General features: G+C 50.9%; 1 protein-coding gene across 8 annotated transcripts in view; it reads right to left on the bottom strand.

Annotated features, from left to right (window-relative positions):
- Positions 1-386: 386 nt before the first annotated feature.
- Positions 387-22,177, bottom strand: part of FBXL20 (F-box and leucine rich repeat protein 20) — a 37,084-nt gene continuing 15,293 nt past the window's right edge. For 4 of the 8 annotated variants that reach the window (XM_066981852.1, XM_066981854.1, XM_066981858.1 and 1 more), the window contains exons 3-15: positions 17,753-17,807; positions 15,544-15,618; positions 13,104-13,198; positions 12,572-12,640; positions 12,286-12,381; positions 10,893-11,019; positions 8,841-8,915; positions 7,700-7,830; positions 6,293-6,353; positions 5,718-5,762; positions 4,338-4,394; positions 3,270-3,482; positions 387-2,575 (exon numbers count right to left, since the gene is read on the bottom strand). In XM_066981852.1, the coding sequence (XP_066837953.1) occupies positions 2,468-2,575; positions 3,270-3,482; positions 4,338-4,394; positions 5,718-5,762; positions 6,293-6,353; positions 7,700-7,830; positions 8,841-8,915; positions 10,893-11,019; positions 12,286-12,381; positions 12,572-12,640; positions 13,104-13,198; positions 15,544-15,618; positions 17,753-17,807 (1,207 nt within the window). In that variant the 3' untranslated portion in view covers positions 387-2,467. Of the gene's footprint in view, positions 2,576-3,269; positions 3,483-4,337; positions 4,395-5,717; positions 5,763-6,292; positions 6,354-7,699; positions 7,831-8,840; positions 8,916-10,892; positions 11,020-12,285; positions 12,382-12,571; positions 12,641-13,103; positions 13,199-15,543; positions 15,619-17,752; positions 17,808-18,018; positions 18,051-22,177 lie in introns of those variants that run through there. The other 4 variants (XM_066981853.1, XM_066981855.1, XM_066981856.1 and 1 more) reach the window with 3 other exon arrangements.

Genomic DNA, 22,177 nt, shown 5'->3' with positions numbered 1-22,177 from the left:
GGGGCAAATTCTCCCCAAACTGGGCCCAACTGGGAGAACCCCCCCTCGCTGCCACCCCCCCCTTCCAGCACCCCCATAAGGACCGGGGCAGGGGGCGCGGGGATGGAGCAGCGCGGGGATGGAGCAGCGCGGGGATGGGGCAGCTCGCTGCTCCCTGCCGAGCACCAGATAATGGTCGATGCCCCCCCCCCATGCTTAATGCCCCCCATAAATGAGCCCCCCCCCGGCATCCCTCATCCCTTCAGAGCAGCCCCAGGGGGATCGGGACCTTCCTCAACAGCCCGCAGCCCCCAGCCCCATGGGGGGGCAGCCCCCAGCCCCAGCCCCATTTATTCCGCTTTTTCCCCGCTCTTTTCTCCCACAGAGGCGTTCCCCGAGTATAAGGCGAGGCTTGGAAAATGGTGTTTATTGGTACTTATAAATACAAACATCAGGAAGAGTCCATGTAGACAGACAACCACCTAAAGGACGCTGCCCAGGCGCTCGAGCTACCTTACGCCGTTACCCTGTCCGAGAAACGAAACGAAAACAGGAGAGGCTTTTTTGGGTTCGGGACTCGGGAGTTTTTCCCCCAAAATTCTGCTCTGGTACCAGGCAGCTGCAGCCCGCTTTCGGCTCCCCCCCGGCTCAGCACCACCTGCACCCCGCGCTCTGCCCCCCCCCCCCCCAAAAAAAAACAAGGACCAGAGCAGGGAGCTCTGCGGGTGGGAGCGCAGAAGATGCTCGCTGAGGAGGGAGAGGCCGTGGGGCTGGAGGGGATTTGAATAAATAGCAGAGACTGAAAGCAACCTGCGGGGAAGGAGCTGGCAGCAGCCTCTGCGAGGCGGCACGCTGCCTCTGCTCCAGCAGACTTCATTAAACGCACACCGGGGGGGGGGAAAGGCCGATTATATGGGGCTGGTGGCGGTCAGCGACCCTTTGGAGCGTCCTCAAGGCAAGCAAGAGTGAAAGGCGCCCTGGGGACCCCCGAAGAGCCGCTCGCGCTGCAGCCGGCTCCTGCCCACGGCAGGCCTCCGGCAGAACAGGGCAGCCCCCCCTCCTCGGCTGCAGAGGGCTGACGACCACCCCCTCCTCCGAAGCACCGGGGGCAATCCCGCCTGAAACAGCCCCAAAAGCGGCTGCCGTGGGCACCCCCTGGCAGCCGGGAAGAGCCGGCCCGTGGCAAAATCTCGTTGCATTCGCTTCACCCTTCTCCACTTACCTGCGGAAGGTGCCGAAGCGAGGAAAGCCCCCGGCACCTCGGTGCAGCACCAAGCGACCAAAACCCGGGGCACGAAGCGAACAACCCAGGGCATGAAGCGAATAACCCAGGGCACGGCCCCGCGCCCCCCGCTGCGTTACGGGGTCCTTGCCTCTTGGCCAGCGCAACGAGCAGCAGCCCCTACGTCCCTGCTTTGCTGTTCCTCCGGGGGTAGGATGGAGGGTCGGGGGGGAAGGACAGGCAGAGCGGGGGACTTACGGTCACCGGAACAGACTCTAACTCGCCCCCCTACATCGAGGGGGATACTCTCATCACTGGGGTAAAACCTGAAATGCAAAACAAATTCAGACACCCGATCTCTGGGAAAAACAGGCCGAGGAGCCCACGAGCGCAGCCTGTGGCGCGGCTCGCTCTCGGTGTAAGAACCTTCCCAACGGGTCGTTACAGGCTCAGGCTCCTAGTGGTGGGAAAAGAATAGTTTAAATTGTTGCCGTAACTTTCGTTTGGTAAATCTCAGAGTTACTGAATTACAAATCGGTAGGGATAAAAAAAAAAGAGCAGGATGTGGGAAGGGTAAAAAAAAAAAACAAAATAATAATAAAAAAAAAACAGCTGATCCTGACGTTACAGACTTCAAGCTATATCACAACAACCTAGGAAGCCGCCGAGCACAAAGGGGATGAACCTTCAGCGTGAGCATGCTCAGGGCGCTCGGCCGGGAACGGGAAGCAGGGGAGCGCGAGGAAGCCGTGCCTCAGCAGCTGCTGGTTCGTCCCCTCACCGAAAAACGGACACGGAACTCGTTGGGGTTTTCTTTTCCTTTTTTTTTTTTTTTCCTCCCCCTCCTGGACAGCGGATGCAGGGTTAAAGCACGCTCCTTCCTCTCCCTCTCCCCGTTTCAAAGGGCTGCAGTTACCACTCCAACCTCCACAGCAGCAGCAGTCCTTGGGGGTTCGCAAAAGCCTCCCCTCCTCTCCGCAGCGCTTTTGTGTGAGCATGCCCAGCGGGAATGGTTCCGAGTTCTCCCAGTCCACCTACAGAAAAAGCCGACGGCTCCAGCTCCGGGGCGCGGAGTTCAGCGGTTTGCTGGAGCAGGTGGGGGTGTGGATGTATGCGTATGGGTGGCTACGGGGGCCCGGCGCCACGGCCCCGGTCACTGGCCCTTGCGAATGACACTGGTATCGCTTTCCTCGAGGGTACTGGTGTCCACCGTGACTCTACGGGTGTCATTAAATACTCAGTCCGCGAGGCCGGCCGCCGCCGCCGTCATAGGATGATGCAGCATCTGCAGAAGCGCTGTCTGCTGCCCCCGACCGACGGAGGGGGTGTCACGGGCGCGAAGTAGGCATGGACTTTGATGTTGGGGAGGTGGGTCTGCAACGACAAACACAGCGCGGGGAGTAACAACGGCAGGGGCAGGGCAGCGGCCACGCAAAGGGGTCGGGACCGGCCTGGTTCGCGTGGGCTAGGACTACAAACACACAATGCCTGTAAAAAAGCAGGGTCGGACTCCTTCATTTCAGCGCGGTGATTTCCACGAGCTGCAGATTAGCAAATTGCGTTAGCTGAACACAGTTGCAGCGAGTAAGGACTGACGACACCCTTTCCTCCTCTTGGAGGAGTGGAACATCTCTGTACCGTCCCACGTGCTCTCTGCAAACAAGCCAGCACTCCTATCCCTCTTTTACGGATGGGGAAACTGAGGCACAGGGCTCGGGGTGCCTCAGTTGGCCCCGCAGCTACTGACAGCCGCTCCGGCTCCTCGCCCACCCAAACGGCCACGTAGCAATTACAAAAAAAAAAATAAAATAAAATAAAAACAAAACAATAAAGAGACACAGCAATTCCATTTCTCCCCGACCAGCCAGCATCCAGCCCCACACAAGCTTCTGAGCACCGGAGCGCTGTTAATTCTATTAGTTTGGTAGATGATTGATCTCAACGCTTTCCAGAACGAGCACCAGACCACGAGGAACCTACGGCCTCAGCCCTCCCCTCTCCCCACCAGATAAAGCACCCAAGTCACAACCCCAGCAGTGCTCCTCTTAATTATCGTTATTATTTTTACCCTGAGTCTCTTGATCCCCGCCCGCGTGATCTGCTGGCAGTCGTACAGTTCTATCCTCTCCAGGCTGTGGCAGCTTTTCAGGTGCTCCAGGGAGGCGTCTGTGATCAGCGGGCAGTTGTCCAGCTCGATCACCTCCAGGCGGTCGTGCGCGCAGGCGCCGTTTCCCAGGTGGCGGATCCCATCGTCCGTGATCAGCTCGCAGTGGGACAGGCTCTGCACCCGAACGGAGATGGTTAGCGGCCTCTGCCACCAGCAGCAAACGCCCTGCCGGGGGTGTTTTGGGACAAGAGACAACCTGGCCCAGGTTTTGTAGGTGCAACACCCGTGGGTCTGCCCCACGGGTGCTCCGGGCAGATCCGCGCTCTCCGTGCGCTGGAGCCACCCCTGGGGGTCCTGGGGGGGGAAGGCGAGGGGAAAGGTGGCCTGGGAAGGATGAGGCCCAGGGCCAGGAGACAGGACAGCAGATGCTCACTGCAAGGGAACGGAACAAACGCCTCTGCTGCTGAAGAAGCCTCCTTCATAAAATCTGTGGCCTCACACATCACAGGCAGGACCCTGGTGCTGGGTGTAAGAAGCAGCAGGAATGCAGCATCGCCACCTGCTTGGTGCTTTTGGGGGGCTGCACGTTACAGGTTCTGCAGGAGGAAGAGGGCTTGGTCTAGGAGAGGGCACCAGCCTGCTGCTTTTCACGGGGGCACAGGCTGCTGTGGGTCTCAGGTGCCCAGCTCCATGCTACGGGTGAGAAGGGCTGCAGGCTCCTCTCCCACACGTTTACTGACAGCCTGCCTCGGGGACAGATTCTGCTAAGCGTGTTGAGGAAAACCAGAGGCTGCTATCAGAATTCAGTGTCCTCTAACTCATTTTCAGGCAGCCGTGGGTGCCTGGCACACGATTCACGCTAGCAGTAGGGGAGGGACAATAGGTTCTCCGGGGTCAAGTTTCTAGCTGAATTCTTCTAGGACTTCGCAACACATCTATGAAGTCAGAGAGACAAATCCCCACAGGCAGTGCTCGAAATCCCTTTGTTTGTAGGAAGAAAATGCTGCAAGTCTCACTTGTAACACTCACCAGAACCTGAAGCCGCGGACAGTGTATGGAGAGCTGGATTAGTGTACTGTCTGTTATCTGGAAAAGAGAAAAGCCTTTTCATGTCGGACGCTTGCCACAAGGACTTTTTACCCCCCTACCAAAGACCAACCGCAAACTTCTGCCTAATCCATGGCCGTGTTCACCACAGGCACCGTCCTGAGCTCCTCAGGACTCATCTCCTGCGTGACCAAGCTTCAGATTCCTCTGCTCCCTCACAGAAACCAACTCACGTCCTTAAAGGACTGCTGGGGCACGGCTATTGCTGTTGTTCTGAGCCTCCTGAAGCAGCTCTTGTGAAGCAGGCGAGCAGAAACACGACGACTCCTAAATGTTTGTCTCTGAAGTACAAGAGGTGTCCAAAGCCCTTCCAACAGCTCCGTGGACTGAATTGTTCTTCGTTATTTCTTCAGGAAGAAAGTGACTCAGCACAACGGGTTTCTCGTCTAAAGGCTTTCAGAGGGAACTCGCCGGGCTGCCTTTGTTCAACGCAGCCCAAGGACACAGCCCGATTTTTCTTCTTCCTTTTTGGGTTAACTTTAAATCGCTTCCTGTCTGGACTACTGTCATTTCCTCCTACGACCTCCTGAATTTCTGCCCCGTAAACACCAGGAAGCACAGAATGCTGGGGTCGCCGTGTTCTCATCGCAGGGAGCAAAACCCAGTTACCTCGATCAGCTTCAAATCTGTCCTTCAGGCTGGAAATTTGTCCTGGGATCCTCAGTAACTTCAACTATTTTTCCCTGTCAAGGTTCTCCTGAAACAGTAACCAGCTTACGGCACATCCCTGGGGATGTCCAGAGCCAACAACAAGAGGCTCCTTACACTGCATCCCACTGCCTTTGAGGAAGGCCAAGACTAGAACGGGCACCCTGGTTTTATTTCAAGTTGTTTCCATGTCCCGTGTACAAAATTCACTGCTGTTCCAACAATGTCTTTTTCTTCTCCAAGAAAAAAAAAAAACCAACTTAACTTCCTTTATTCCTAGCAATATTATATGGCACAAACCTTCCCCTATGTGCAAAGATTTTATTCTGGGACTTTATCTTGTGTCAAAGGTCATAGCTCACACAATACATGACCTCCTAGACGCATCTACTACTATTAAAGATCTGTTTTATTACACTTACAGTAGCGTTTATTACTATGAAATACAAACAAAGGATTAAACTACAAAGGCAACGTTTTCTTGTCCAAAGGTATCTGATCTTTTTCCTCAGGATCCTAAATCAAGCTCCCATTTGGAGACAACTTGCTGCTTTTTCACCATCTTTCTACGCTGCTGTGATTGTGCTAAAACAAAAAAAAAAACAAAACAAACAAACAAAAAAACAAGTAACTGCCAGAGGTGGCACCTCCTACCTGGACGCACTCTTCCAGGTCCATTTTTTCAAGTTCGTGGCAGTTCTAGGAACAAGCAGAAGACCAAACACAAAACTAGGTGCAAAGTTCAGACAGCAAACACAAAGACATCTACAAGACAGACAGCCCTTTTTAAGAACAAAGGTTTTTCTCCATGAAACAACAGGGATGGAAAAGAAAGTTCACTGCATCTTTATGCACACCACCAAAGAGTAAAGGGAATCTAGCAATCTCACTCATTTAAACGCACTGAGATTTTTTTTAATTCATAGAAAGTAAAGGGGGTTTTAACGTAGGGTCAGTTGTACAGAGCACAGATTAATCTAGAACAAACATTCAGATTTGTAACTCCCAAGTACTTAACATTTCACTTAGTTCAGATGCAAATCCTCTAAGGGGTGTGGGTCAGGACAATGCTTAAGATATCGGAAATTATGTACAACCTAGCTTCCATCCAAACTTCAAGAGGAAAAGCATTAAAAACGCTACACTCAAGAGAGAAGGCTACTGTTTGTTCATATCCATCATGAAAAGAAAGCAAAGATACTCGAAGAAGAGTGGAAACGAGCACTTACCCTAGCTAGAGTAGTAAAGCCCACATCTGTTAGCTGAGAACACCTTGCAACTTCTAATATTCTGCACAGAAAGAATTGATAATAACCATGGTGGAGTCGTTTTGCTTTTCAAAGTTTCATTAAAAGCTTCAGCAACCCAGAAAAGTCTGCCCCGGTTTAGGCTGTGCTCTCTGAGGACGATCTGCACAGAGCAGCCACCCTCTACACCTCAGCATAGGTCACAGGAGAAGAAAAGGAGAAGTTGGGCTAAGGGGAGCTCCAAGGCTCGCTCAGTCCGTGCCTGCTACGACGCAGGGCAGGTCTGATCTGAAAAACATTGGACTAAGGTGCTCAAAAAAAGTCTTCATTGCTCTGGTTTCTACCCCAAACCCAGGGCTCATCATGAAAAGTGTGCAATACAAGCCAGGACGCACGACAACCCAGCAGACGGACACGAAAATAAATATTTAATGCCTCGACAGAAGAGCTTCAGGTCTTCTCAGAGGCCAACTGCCTGCTTGTGCGACAAGAGACGAGCTTTCTGGTGGGCAGTTACTGCAGCTCTGCAGGGGTTTGCTTCACGGCATTAACGTTTATGTGCCCTTAGAGAAAGGCAAACCAACTTTCCCAGAACTGTGTGGAACTCCAGCTGAACACACAGAGAAATCGCCTGAACTGAAGCCACATTTTGCCTTCCCCTTTCACAACTAGTTTCTTTACACTTGCACACCGCACTTTACACCACGATTCTTTAAATGAGCTTTTTGTGGAAAATAGGTACTCCCCCCCCTGTATTTTATGTTAATTAATACAGGCTACCCAGCTGTTACAGATGCCAGATAACAACCACCCCTTCTTCCTGCACCTGGCCATTTTCTGAACTACAGCAAAATCTTCCTGGAAAAACTTTTCCTGATAAATTAAGCCTTTAAATAAAAGCAAGCACCTGCAGAGCTGCCGCTGGAAGCTCATCCTTTTGAGCGAAAGCACAAATTCCATCTGCTATAAAATTATCACAAAAATCCCGCGAGTATCACACGTTAAGGGGAAACAATATTGTCTAAATGCATTTTCAGTTCTCAGTACTGACGTAACCTAACCTCAGCTGTTTTCCACAAAAAAACAGAAGTAAATACACAACGGTTTGAAGCGAGACTGCTGCGAGCGAGTGCCCTGGCAGCACAGAGAGCCGCGGCACGGAGCTCTCCTCCCAGCCTTCTGTCCCCTCGAGTTTGTTCCTAAACTTGAGGGATTTTTTGGGGGGTACAACCACGGTCACCTCGCAGCACAGGAGTAAGCTCAGCAGTAACAAAGCACCCTGAGACCTTCAGTGCCCGAAGCAGCTCAAGCACGGCGTGACCGTGTCCCCGAGACCCTCTGCTCACGCTCAGGGGTTGCCGAAACTCAAGGTACCCACTGAGAGCTCACCTCAGCCTGGGGCAGTTCTGTCCCAGGGCGTTCAGGATGGCGTCGGTAATGTTACAGCAGCCCGAGGCACACAGGGATTGCAGCTTGTGGCACCCTCTGCATATCGTGATGAGCCCGTCGTCTGTTATTTGCTGCAAGAGAAACAACAACAACATCACAAGCCGTAACGGAGGAGGGGGAAGAGCAACACGCTGCACATTTTCCTCTCAGATTTCCAACCAGGAACTTAACCGAGGCCAAGTCATGCTTCTTTCAACCCAAAAACGCATTCAAGTATTTCACTGGAGCAGCTGACACAGGCTAAGCCGCACTGCGGTGACTTGTAAACATCCCCAGAGTGATCCCAGACGCTCGGGGATGGGTTTGAGCTGGGCCACGTGGATGGCAGGGGGAGGCACAGGAGCACCCAGCCCGAATCTCCTTCCTACCTCTGCAGCTCTTGGTTGTAAAAACCAAACACTTGAGCGGTTTGGGAACACAACCTGAGTGGAAGGAGTCCACCTTGTGGCCCAGACCCCGTCAAACTCACACCACAGCAACTCCACTCTGCTCACGGGGCCAGGGCAGCAGCGAGGGCCCGGCCCCACAGCCCCCAGGGGCCGTGCCCACCTCCCTGGGAGAGGGCCGGGACCGCCCATCCCCGCTGCATCAGACCGACTGCGTGATATTACGCACAAAGAGCCCGCTCCGGTTTCGTTTTGGGCGTAAATACGCATTTTTGGCACTGCAGAGCAACTGGTTGAGAGTCCTGAGCAGGGAAATCGCCCCTCTCGGTTCAGTGTGAGGAGAGCTGGGAGGAAGCTGGCTGGAGCGCCGCGCCGGCATTCCAGCCCCATGGAAAGAATTTCTCCAGCTAGTCCTGCAAAGGAGTTCAGAAGCCCTGCGGGCAGGGCGAGGAGACAAACAAAGCTGACAAGCTGAATGCGGTGACACCGTTTTGGGGGCTTATTCAACACTGCTGAGCGCTCCCAGAAAGCTGTTTCTCATCAACTATTTTTTAAGAGTCTCGTAAATTTACAGCAGCCCCGCCTGCAGAGATGACGATGTTTCTGGGATCGAGTCTGTTCTGCGTGGTTCTGCTTAGGGACGGCCTCAAAACGCACGCGGGCTGAGCCGGGAAGTCACAGCGCGGTTTACTTACTAAGCACGTCTGAAGGTTTAAAGTCACCAGTTCAGGACAATGTGCGCCGATATATTTGAGAGCTTCATCCTCAAGCTGGAAAGAAAAAATTAGAGGCTGAAACAACCTGCTAATACTTGAGACAGTCTTCAAAAGGAAGCTTTGAGAACAATAAAACGTCTGTGGTTGGGACAGCTGTGGGGGAGGAGGGCGATGCAGTCTCAAAATACGCAGCAGTAAGCGCGTGCCATTTTGTACATCCCGGGAACAGAGTTCAAAGACCCACGGCACTAAGTTACTGATTTAGAGAAAGGCTGATCCGATCAAATGTGTGATTAACAAAGCCAGTCGTGAAGTCAGAAACTCTTTACGGGAATTAAGGCAACGCTTCACTAGCGAGGGCCCACGAGGAACTGCTTTCATACTGCAACAGTGGAGCTCTCAAAAAAGATAAAGTATTATTTCAACATGAGGAGCACAAACACATCCACGTTGCTTTCTGATGATAAAAAAAAGCTTGTTATTCTTAAATCTATAAGAACAGATGGCAAATAATTGATAACAAGGATGTACTACCATCAATATTACTCATGACTCTATAAATTACTAGAAACTCAAGCTGTTTCCATGACCTGAATCCTCAAAATAGGCTGAGATTGTTATTATCTTTAATCAAGTCATTTTGACAGCCATATATACCCACCTCACATGTTAAAAAAAACAACAGCAATAAACATTCAACGAAAATTGCCGACTATTGCCCTTACAGCTGGGCTTTCTTGTGCACACAGGGGTATTTTGGCCTTGTGCACGCACGATGTGTTGCTGCTCTGCCCATCACAAAAACCTTTTAGGACTTTGTGTCCTTGCACAAGAGAAACGTGCTTTTTGTAAGATAAAAACATATAGCTGTTTATCTATATGCAGCAGATGAAAATGGCACTTAATGACTCATACGAAAGGAATGCCCGCCCCCCCAAAAACAAATCCAAACCAAACAAGCGCTGATGGTGTCTGGGGACGAGGACCCAGCAGATGAGAGCGACCGGCTGCTGGGTCCACCGTGGGGCTCTTCAGCTCTCAGCAGCCTCTGGGCCACAGGTTTCAGCCCCTGCAGGGTCAGCTTTCCTCTTTTCCTCTCCTTTTTCAAGGGCAAAATTCTGAGATGCAGCTTTGCTCTTTCTAGCCTGATCTGTCTGCGTTGAAAAGACTGCACCCCAGTTAAGAAATGAGGATCGGTCCCCACATTCTTTGTGAAAGAGCTTTGCAAGCTCCCGCTCGCTGAGAGAGTAACGCCCAAGGCTGATGTTCCCTGTGCCCCAGCTCACAATTAATACAGCTCCTTAGTAAAGATGTAGTGTAAATGTTTCCCTGTATTACACTTTCCAATGATTCACCAGACAAGAAACTGAAGTATGATTAAAGGAAATTAAGTCTAAATATCGAAAAGGGAGCAAGCCAGTTTTCAGCTGTAAGAGCTGGCACGCCGTTTACATATTCCGAAGAAAAGCAGCACGGTCTCTGCAGCCCCTTCAAAACGTACTGCTATGGCTCAAGAGCTACATGAGGGACTTGAGGGAACAGTACTACGATCCTGGCTGGCTGCAGAAGTCTTTTCAAGGAGTCCCAAACACGGGGATTTCTCTGACCAGCTGGAAGGTCCAACTGACACGGAAAGGCAATTCTATCACCGCTGCAAATGAAAGGCCTGCCACGCTTTCTAAAATTTTCTGAGCCTTCAAAACCAGATGGGTCTAGTCACGAAATAATAAAGTTATCTTTTCTTTAGGAAAAAATAAAAGTTTGCTCAGTGTGTTCCCGATGGGGGGGGAGAAGAATGATTCTACAGCTAGACAGGCAATTTGTTCCCTGTCCCACTACTCACGCTGAGCTCCAGCTATTAAAGTATTTCCAAAAAAAAAAGCCGTTAATCTCCACCAGACAGATTGTGAATTATTTCAGTAATGCAATGTTTCTGGAAGCAGAAAATCCCACAGCACTTCATCCCCAACACTTTGTTGCAGCAGACATCAGCCAGCTGCTGTGGCTCGCTGGAGCACTGCGGAGCCGTACCTGCGTGCAGCCCTTCAGGAACAGGGCTTTGAGCCCCCCGCAGCCTCTCACCAGGGCCTGGATGCCATCCTTCGTCACTTGGTCGCACCAGGAGATATTCAGCTGTTCCAGCAGCGGGCATCCCTCGCTTGGGAGGCGAAAGGAAAAGCGCGTGGCAACTTTTTGTTTTACAAAGACATCCTGCTTCGAGACAGAACCGGGAATCCCCCGGTTTTGGGACCCACACGAGCACCGATGCACACCCACACCCCACGGGGAACGCTTCCTTGCCAAACACCTCCAGCTGTGAGCAGCTTTCCGGAGGCACTGGGAGCATACCCCACTTTGGGCACCTCCCAGCTCCTACACACACACACAGTTTGTGTGTTTATGCGCTTTCTGGACCCAAACACAACCAAACCACCTGCAGCCAGAGCCAAAAATTGTGTTGATTTCCACCATGCTGCTTCTGACTTTCCAGACGTAACTCTGCATTTACAAATAGCTGCCAGCAGGAGCAACACTCAAGTGCAATTTGCAATCAGGAAGAAATACAGATGCTATCAGGTATTTAAGGTAGCTGCAGCACAAGTCTGACCATTTGAAATTAGAGACAGGGATGAAGACCCTCAAGGGAATAAAAAAAAAGCTCAAAGTATTTTAACATAGCCACAAAAATAATATAACCATTCATTTGTTCTTTTAAACCCGTGTTTTTCTTTTGGTACCTAGGTGAACCCTCCAGTTTTTTCCCCTGTGATACAGCTTTCCTGTATTTTCTTCCACGGGGATACCACTTGAAACTTTTTTTTTTTTTTAAAGCTCAGCCTCTATCATTACCTTCAGTGTTTTTTTGCCTCCTTTCCTCTGTCCCAATATCTTCCCACCAATGTCTGTCTTTCCCTTCCTTTTCTAGATTACTTGGCAATTCCATTTAGCAGATTTAAGCAGTTACAAGTCTCCTAAGCAGTTTGAAAAGACAAATAGTCACATGCTGGTGTTCACCTTCTGGCTACACAAACACCAAGTATGCAGTGGTACACTTACAATGCAAAAGCTGACTGTTAGCAAACGAACATTTAAAAAAGGCAAACTGACTAAGCCTTTTTTTTTTTCCCTACACCCCCGATCCCTCCTCCAAGACTTCAACGCAACATAATTCTTCTACCGCTAACAATCGCCAGGACGGATGCAAACAAGTTTAAGGGCAGCTTTTATTGCGTCCCCCTCCCCTGTCTCTGCAAACCAGGAGGCACGACATGAACATTGAGCTCTGCTGGGGGATGCCTGAACTCTAACCACGGTTAAACCTCAGCCTACTTCAGTCTCCTCCAAGGCACACAAGGAACACGGGGCTGCAGCAGGTCACACTACCTGGAATCAACGGGCAAAAGTCAACGTTGTCAACTCCTACCTCAGTGCTTTCAGGGACAGGTTGGTTATGGAAGTGCAGGAAGCCAAATCAAGGTGCCTGAGCTTAGAGCAGAACTTACTGAGGCTGGTACACGTACTGAAAGAGAACACACAAGAGACTCTGACATGACAGACGTATTCCAAGTCATACGCATTTCATACGACATGCATTATACTACCTGCTGCATGCACAAGCCTGGCCCTCCCTTAAAAAGGGAGCTGAGACTATAACATGGTGCACACAGAAAAGGGGGATAACAGCGGAAACAAAAGAGACCATTACTCACGCGTCTGTGATCTTGGTACAGCCATTTAGGTTCAATACTTCAATATTTCTGCAGTTCTGTGCAAATGTCCTTTATTAAAGGAAAGGCAAAACGTAGCACTTGTCAGGCAATAGATTTCCAGGTGGTCTACTGCGTTTATTAACACATCAGATAAAATTTTGTAAAATCCTCTCAAGCAAAATAAACAAAAAGTAAATTCATGTTGCCCTGTATCTTGCCCTGGGACTTCACAGAATGGAAATAAATTCACAGATTTCCCAGCCCAACGGCAAAAGTTTGTGATTTAGCAGCAATTACTGCTTAGCCTGTAGCAGCAGCTGGTATTATTTTAATGCGAACAACCAGTGAGTGAAGTTCAGGAATGATAAAGATATCTAAGATTGCTTCTGTGTTACTGCTCTCAGTGTTTTAAGTCAGACACAGGCTAAAGGTCTCAGTTCCAAAGCGTTCATGTCTATCAGTCCTCTGCGGCTGTAGAGACCGAATCACTCTCTACTTTACTTTTAAGAGCAGAAGCAAGCCGTGCCATTACCTTAACGCATTGTCTCCCACTCCTTGACAGCCACGCAGGCTTAACTTCCGCAAGAACCCCCCACATCTCTTGGAAATGTTCTCAACTACTCGGCCCTGTCGGAGACAGAAAGAGCTACGTTAAAATCCAGAAGAACCCAAAGTGGCTTCAGCATTCAAAAAGCCGAATTCACAGTTTTGCACATTAACAACAGCTTGCTATTCTAGGGAAAACATTGCTAAGAAAACAAAAGCGCCATGATGATAATCTAAGGCAGGGAGAGGGGAAATTATTCAGCTTCTGAAGATGGAGAGACAAGGCACCTAAAGCCGGAGGAGGCGAGTTCAGGCTGACAGCTGAGGATCTGCTCCAGCCCAGAGCCCTGGACGCTGATGCAGACTACCCGAAGAAGGAAAGCAGCAGCGCTGCTGCTACGGCGGGGCAGAAGACTGACAAACGAGCACAGTGAGCGCACTGTGAATGGAGATACTTCAACTTCTGTTCAAAATAGCGCTGGGACAGAAGTAGCCCACGAGCCTTCCTCTTGCAGAAAAAGGGATCCAAACGTTTGTGTTCAAGAGAGCTAGAGAAATGGATTTTTCCCCCCCACATTTGCACTCAGTGGAAGTCTGCGAAGACCCTAGGACAAGGTAGCATTTAGCCAGGTATTTCTGACGGAATGAAGTGCAAAAGCCACTGAGAGAGCATTAGTACCAGTGTCCAGGAATTCCAGCACCTTCCCCTCCGCTTTATTCTACGCTTGTTTATCCCACAACAGGAACTCCTCTCAGTTCTTCAAGGCACCATTTAAGCCCCTTGTAGTGCCAAAGATGTTTTCCCACTATCTTCTTCCAAGCAAAATAACTAAGAATCAAGCAGCGGGCTAGGCACCACGTAATGCCACGACTGAAGGAGGGGCACCAGCCCCACCACATCTCTGCGTGGGCTCCTGCTAACACCCAGCCGCCGGCCCTGGGGGCAGTGGGAACAGCCGAAAGCCTGACCTGCACGGAAGGGGTGGAGGGTCCCAAACAGCACGCGTACCTTTGTGATTCCTCTGGCCAGCCTATGAAGTCATATGCTTGAACGAGAAGATTTGAATAAGTCACATTATAAACGGAATTCGTGTCAGCTGGTGGATTTGCATTGCTTTAAAGCAAGAACATTTAGGACATCGGGACGCCTGGCAGGTGCTTGGAGGTTAGGTGCAACACTCCACGGCATCTTCCTTTGAAAGGGGAGGCTGGGGCTCGTGGAAGAACACGTGTTTGATGTGGAAACCGTGCAAAAAGCAGTTGGTAAGAGCAGGTGGGGCTGTGCCCGCAGCACTCTGCTCTCCCTCCTACACAGACCAAGCGCAGCGGCTCCGGCCACGCTTTGTGCTAGACCGGGCACCTCTGGCTGTGCCGCACCTCTGTGCAAGGGTGATGGCACACCTCCGGCACGTCCGGGGCACGGTAAGAGATCGGTATCTGTTATCAGATCGGTAGCTGTTATCGACAACAACAACAACATCACACCATTTACTTCCTGCAAGGAGTCCCAGCCCGGCCAGACCCCTTCGGGCAGGCAGAAGTCACCCAGCGTCACAGGGTGGTGACTTTATCCGGGCACCTCACTTAGACACAGCTGGCAGGGAGGTTTTAACTCCTTCCTCCAGCAATACTGCGTGCATTTCCCTCCAGTTCCCACAAGGTGTGCATCTTCAGTCATCATCTGCTTCACGTCTACAGTAAGTTGAGCGATGCACTATCTCCCTCCTCCAAAACATTTCAAAGAGCAAATGAATACTGTGATAAGAAACAAGTTTCTTGTTGTTTTTTTTTTTGGGTCTCTTATCCTGAAAAATGCAATTTCAGTTTTTAGAAGAGGATGACAGCAGCATCCCTTCCTGCGTGTGCTAACTAGACCACATCCAACAGATTTAGAATAGCTGCAACGAAGCACTTCTAAAGCTGCGTCTTTTAGGAGCAACTCTGCCCCTGGTGCCCCTGAAACAGCCACATTTACATCGCATTTCTTTACATTAAAGATAGACGGGAAAGGAGAGATGTTGTGGGCCACGTTTCAAGAGACATTCAGAGTCTTAACGGTCCAAGTCCATGCTATGAGAGCATTTTTATTTTTTGAGTCAAAGGAAAAGCAGCCTGAATTCTGCTATGCAGAACTAATTTTCCTCAATGTACTTATTTACTTATTTCTGGTTTTAGAACACATGCACGAAAAACCTCTCCCTCTATTACTATCTTTAAGTCTTGATACAGATATGTAATTCTGTCCATTTTCAAAAGCTGAATGGATTGCCAAGACTTTAAAGACTCCCTGAAGCTAAGAAGAACTGAAATTAATGATTTCTATCTCCAGGGAAGGTAGAAGGGGTTACGCTGGGAATATTAATCCATCCTAGGCTGTAATTACATTTTAACAAGAAAAAACGGGTTTGTATGTCACTTAATTATACCTCAATATCCCTCTGGAAATCAAACAGGTCAATTCGCTGCCAGTTACTGCCATCCAGGGCCAGAACATTCCATGCCTTTATCGGGGGGAAAAAATGTAAATGTGTTGTTAATACGAAAAAAAACGCCAGCAGGGACCTAGTCACAGTTCGTTCCTTTCAGAAACAACATTCCGTCTCGGGGGAAAACCCAACAACTGATTACGGCCGACAAGGAAAACCGATCGGTTACCGGCCCCGATCAGTCATCGCCCACAGCACGGCTCCTCCGGGGGTCCCTCGGGGGCACCACCAGTCCTGCCGGAGCCCCGTCCCTCAGCACAGCTCGCCAGCACCTTCGGAGGAAGCCAGCAGCCGAGGTGAAGGATGTGAAGGGTGCCAGGACGCGGGGGAGCCACGCAGGAGAAGCGACCCCAGGCTCCTGCGCTGCCCCGAGGAGCACAGCTGGCGCCAGGCTCGCGGTCGGATCCCATCAGAGGTGGGGGAGGCTGGCATCCTGCACACCTTCTCCTACCTCCAGCAGGAAAAGGTGCTCGAGGCTCTTCCATGGATCGGTGCTACGTCCCCCAGACAAATTCAGAGCCTCGTAAGCTGCCCAGGTGAAGCATCCAGCTCCCGAGAGCCGTGTACCACTGCTGTAGTGACAGCGTTTTCTACCTCTGACTTAGAGTGGGTTTTGGCTTGTTAAGCAGGCAGGGGTGGACAAATAAAAAAAAAAACAAAACAAAACAAAAAAAAACACCTCTCATATTGCTTATGTTACAAATGAGAACGAGGAATTGAAAGTTAGTAATTCTGCCCTTAATAAATCAAGGTTTTTAACAGAGCTGATTTTCAACAGAGTTGAAAACAGTCATCAATACCGTACTTGAAGTTTTAATTGCATAATCAAAGTAAACAGCTGAATCTCATAATAGCCGTGAGTCCATCATTGTGAAAGAGTGTGTGCGCGTACAGGCGTATTCCTGTACTACACCTATTACAAGCACTAAGCCACATCTCCATCACAACATACTAGTTCTTGTGCAAGCCACGCAGGGACTTACGGCAGCTCACAGAACTGAGCGTTGACTTTCTGCGTTTGCAGCCTCATTACAGGTGTTTGTTTCAAGGTCTGGTTATTGGCAAGAGAAAGCCACCAGCTCCAGTGGAAGAGAAACCCATCGGTAGATGCAAGCTGTAACGCTGCGTGTTTTAATGTCTAATGGAGAGATTTCTACACGCGAACTTCTGTGGCTCTGCGGAGGTACTTTGGCCCTTTACAGCACACGCGGTGCCAGTGATGGATCTGCTCTCAGATGCCCTGTGGAAGCAGAAGGCAGTGACAAAACTGGGAGCACAACCTGGGACCGGCACAGATGCTTGACCAAAATGTGCTGTCAGTGCTGGAGCAGCGAACTTCAGCTGGAGGAGCTTTCATCGGAAGATCTGTGGTATTCTGAGAATGTGGAATCGTAACCACACTGCTTGGACATCACAGGACTTCTTTAAAATGCAATTAAAAACGTTAAGCATAGTATTTCGTATTCTTGTATGCTCTGAATAATGAACAAAGTTATGGTTCGGGTTTGACCTGAACCAGGTTCTGGCAAGATGAAGCACCTGAACACATTTGATAGCTTTAGATGGCTGGGCCTGCAGGTGGAGTTTTCCCAAGTGAATAACCCAGGCCAGGTCTTGCTCCCTGAATCCCGCAGGACTATGAGATATTTAAGGAAAAAAAAAAAGAAGTGTAAACAAGACACTTGTTTTTTCTTCTACATTTGTATCAACTAAATCCAAGTAGGAAAGTAAACACTCATTGACTGTGCCTTGTCAATCAAAATTTCTTTACTTCCACCAAAACCAAGAAAGTTTTAGACTCATCCACACGTCACAGCTGAAGTTCAGTGCTTGCATCAGTGCAGGCCTCCTGTACAAAGCCCAGGTTGCTGGGAGAGCTCTTTGTCAAAGTCAGCTGCTTCCCTTTCACAGTCTGCTCGGGGCCTTGGGTGCCATTAAAACAGTGTTCAAGCTTGATTTCAGCGGCCATCAGAAGTTTCTGGCATTCCCCTTTAATACAGGACACTAAATAACAATAGTTGAAATGTTCAGTGCACAAAGCTCCCCTGTACAAATTCCCCGGGTCTGAAATGCCAGGGAGGGCTGCAAGCGAGAGCCGTAACAGTCCCACGAACCACGGAAATCCACCAGCAAGGAGGAAGGTTCTTACCCTGGAGACTTGAGCACAGCGACACAGAGTGACCACATCCAGGAACGAGAAAATTCTGCAACAGAAACAGAAGGTACCTTTTGGTTATCCACATTTACAACAAAGAGAGCATGGAAAAAAAAGAAAAACAATGGGAAAAAAAGGGCTGGAGACAGCAAAACTTCTTTGCAAATCAGTCGAAAGCTGAACCGTGAAAAGAAGTGCAAACCTAGCAGTTAACAAATGAAAGCAGAACCAGAGACACTGATGTGCTGGGGAGCACTGACCTCACACCCGGCAGCATTCGCTGACAGTGAGCAGGACGAGCAGGTATTGAAACAGATGCACACAGGTATCATCCTACAGCTTAACATAAATGACTGGCTGGGCCAGGATATGGCCGAATAAAGTCACTTTTGGCTGTGCTGGCTCCTCTCTGACATCAGAGTAGGGCTGCACCCAGCGCTGCCGCTCAGCGAAGCCCATCCTCTTTAACAACCACGCTCCAAAAGCGGGCAGCATGCTAATTACCAGCCAATAAATCAGAGCAGCACGATGGCCCGGTTTCGGCGCACGGCTTGCTTCCTATTTCTCTCACCGCTGTGCTAAACACGAAGTGTCATTAACACAGGGCTGGGAGGAGAGTTTTGCTCCGTAGCGCTGCGAAGCGACTCGCGCAGCTGGCCGGTGTTCTGGCGTGTGTCGGCGTGGCGTGCTCCGTGCTCCGCCAGCCCTCTCTGCTACGTGTGCTCCTCTGCCGGGCACACCCCATGCTCAGGACAACACCCCGGCGCTGCTGTCCCACTTACTGGGATAAAGGAGTTAGGCAGTGAGACTTGGCAGTGCTAGAGCGGGGTGAGACGCCGATGCTTTTATCTCGGGCACCTCCGTCTGAAGGCATGAAGTACCGTGCCCATTTAAAGCTCCCAAATCCGTACCGATCACATACCTTTATCAATAGGATCGTTTTATGGTGTATTTTATGGTGTGTGGTTATCCAGTCACATAGCAAAAACAGAAAAGGTGAAACAGTCAGTGGAAAGCTAGTAAGGTTTCATTCTCTGTGACAGCAGTTATAAAACCACAGGATGCAACGTTTTTGGAAATAAAGAATCACAGGATCATTAAGGTTGGAAAAGACCTCCAAGACCACTTGGTCCACCTGTCCCGATAATACAGGTGGCTACAGGAACACACCTGCACGTGTGCTTTGGTGTTTTAAACCTGAAGACCACCAGGAAGAGAAGGCAAACGTTATCAGATGTGAGCGTTACGGCTTTGGGGCAAGCAGTTTTGTTCCAGTGCTATTCCGCATTTCTTAAAATACTCTCGTCAGATAAAGCACGGCTATCCAGAAGAAATTCTGAGAATGAGCAGAGCCCCACCGCTCCAAAAACCTCCGGATTTTCTCAAGAGAACAGCGTACAGCCTGACAGGCAGTTGTTTGATATCCACAACACTCGATTCATCCCCCCACAACGTGGTGGGCCTGGGAGGGCGAACACAAGCTCTCCTACGTCCCCAGGGGAGCCGCCTGTGCTGGAAGAGCCTCCCGGGCGAGATGCTGCCAGCAGCGAGCTCTTTATATATAAGACCCAAACGCCCTGCGCTAACGCTTACTGAAACTCTCCTACTAAAGAGGAAAGCCGTACGAGGTGCTCACCCACCCAGATATTTACAAAGAATGCATTTGAATAAACAGCACAAGTGCTGATAAAGCTGGGGGGAGAGCGCTGGGAACAACAAACACCGCGTGCATGCAGGCCAACTGCACTTTGTCCCAGAGATAAAGGAGGAGCGTTACCTCGGCTTGTGCTACGGACCTTGGTGGCAGCGTGCACGTTACCGTGCCGTGCACATCCACAGGCACACGTGTGCGCGCACACTGCTAGGTACAAACAGCGAAACAGACTTCCAAATTTTAGGAGAGGACAGGAGCAAGATTGAGGTGATGTTACAGGTGATTTCGTATGATGCAACCACGCGATTCAAGGTGTCCGACCTAGCAGGTACACACGAAGCACTTCAGATACACCCGCAGTTCCACACTCACTTCTCACTGCCTAGGAACAAGTCTTCCCTTGAAATAAACGTTATTTACGTGTGCGTGTATGCAAGCGCTGAGGATTTCTTTAGCACAATATGAACGAACAACAATACAAGGAAAGCCTGTGGAAGTGATAGAAGCTGGGGAAAATTCCTACTTTTACCCTGGATTCCCAGCACAGGAGCACAAAAACCACCTCCATGGGAACAGTGGCTAAGTCAATAACTAGGCACACTTCTATATTTTCATTAAAATCGCTTTCTCCGTGGAAATCCCAGGCTATTAATAACCCCCTCATCCCTCTGTCAGGGCCAAATTCTTCTCTGCTTCCTGCTCCTCCCTTCCCAGCCTGCCCACACAGCAGAAGGGATGCCAGCACCGAACGCTTGCCCCTCACCTCCCAAGCTCACATTTCTGAGCTTTGCCAGGAGCTCCCCTGCTGCTGGAGGGCTCCTGGGACGCACAGCCCACCCCCCTGCTCGCTGCGAGGCTGAACTCTCCGAGGGGAAGGAGAAATCCCGCTGCTCCGGGCGCTGGGGTGGCAGCCCGCACAGCACCTCGGTAGGAAACCCACGGACCCCAACAGGATTTGGGGACTTCTGCTCTGAGAAGCCTAAGAGCGTTCCTCGTTTCTGCACTGCTCTGATGGTTGCTGGGGAATGTTAGCCAGTGACTCAGCAGAATGTGCTGCAAAAAAAAAATCACTCTGCCAGCAGCAGGGCCACGCTGCTGCGTGGTTCTGCCGCCTCAGAGCTGGCTGCAGCCACAGCCCTCGCGCGAACTGCTGGGAGCAGCAGGAGCACAGCTGACGTCCTGCAGGCACAACGGCCTCAAGTTCTGTAAAACAGCCCCAAGGATGGTCTGCTGCTTCTCCTAGGAGCTCCTGGGGAACATCAAACCCCCCCAAATCCCACCACCAAGCTGCTTGCCCTAGGAGTGACCGGGCAGACGTCTTCATCTGAGCACAGCACGGGGCATGAGTGCTGGGTTTCTTTTCAGCAATCTGCACAGGATAAAACAAAGCAAAGTAACCTACACAGTCACTTGAAATAATTACAAGCCTGACAACAAGGCAGCATCCTGGGCCAACAGGAAATCTGGATGAAAACCGTCAGCTCCAGACACAGCAATAGCAGGGCACCAGAAAGCAGCCGTCCCCTTGGGACTGTTCCAAGACACCAGAACCTTAGCAAATATTATCTGCTGCTCTGCTCAGATTCTGCTTCTCTGGTGAAAGAAAGCAGAAAAAAAGTAAGTAGCAGCAGGCTGAAGAGCGCTGCCTGAATAATGGCTTCCTGGCTCTGCCTTCGTCGGGCAGCAGGCACGGAGCTGGGCGATCGCAGCTGACTGCTCTCCCCCCGCACTCGCCTTTCTGCTCATCGGAGCCAACAGTAAGAAAATAATCCTCACCGGTCACTTCAGCATCGAGTGGTGACCAAAGGTGAAGGCAGACCGAGCGCTCCCGAGGGGAGTTAAACAGGCCTGGCACCGCATCACATTAAAGTATCCTGCTGCAAAGCGGCTCGCTGCGGGCAGTGACGAGGCAGCAGGGCCAAGCAGGCTTTGGAACACGCTGCAAGGACAGGCCTTGCCCGAACAGCCCGGCAGCAGACAATTTAGCTAAAACACACTGCGGCTGGAGCATTTTTCAGGTTTCAACCTCTTAATCCACTGCGGATTTTCTAAGGGCTCCTCACTTTCCCACTGCCGCTCTAATTAGATTAGGGCCAAGACTGATGAGGTGCCTGGCAGCTGCAGGCTCTGGGGTGAGCCAGCCTGGACCTTCACCTTCCAAAACCGCCAGCGCCAGTGGCCCACTGCTCAAGCTGAATTTCGCTCCTGACCCATTTTAGCAGTGGGCTGGCTGGGAGGGGGCACAACGGGTGTCCCCACGGCCTCTCCGCCACCTCCTCGCCCTGGGCAGATCCAGAGCTCCAAGCAATGACGCCAGGCGGAGGTCAGGACGTGGAGCTGGAGCAAAAGCTGCTTACGCCAGGAGAGACCTGGCCCGGCCTGCCCGCCACCCAGAGGGGACGTGGACGGCTCCCGAGGCCACCTCACCCCCCAGGCACAGCAGTTCAGCAGCCCCACGCCACGCTGAGAGCAGTGGGCACCAGCGGCGCCTCAAGGCCCGGGCCTAGCCGGCAACGAAGGGGATGCAGCCGTGGGGCAGGCCATGGTGGATGGAAACCAGGGGAAGGGACCCAGCCAGAGCCGCCCAGAGAGGAGCTGGCAGCACCGAAGTAACAGAGACAGCCAGCAGAATTCTGCTTTTTCCTGGTCTGGCTCATTTTTAAGAGCATGAAGCTCATGCACAAGCCCCCGGAAGCCCAGCGGGCAGGAGCAGACAAGGCCGAGGCAGGTACAGCAGTGTTAGGACGAGGCTCGGGGCCATCAGC

The sequence above is a fragment of the Anser cygnoides genome, chromosome 22 (genome assembly GCF_040182565.1).
Source record: "Anser cygnoides isolate HZ-2024a breed goose chromosome 22, Taihu_goose_T2T_genome, whole genome shotgun sequence".
Lineage (NCBI taxonomy): Eukaryota > Metazoa > Chordata > Aves > Anseriformes > Anatidae > Anser > Anser cygnoides.
Note: the sequence above shows the minus strand (reverse complement) of the source record. Positions and strands in the feature narration are given on the sequence as shown.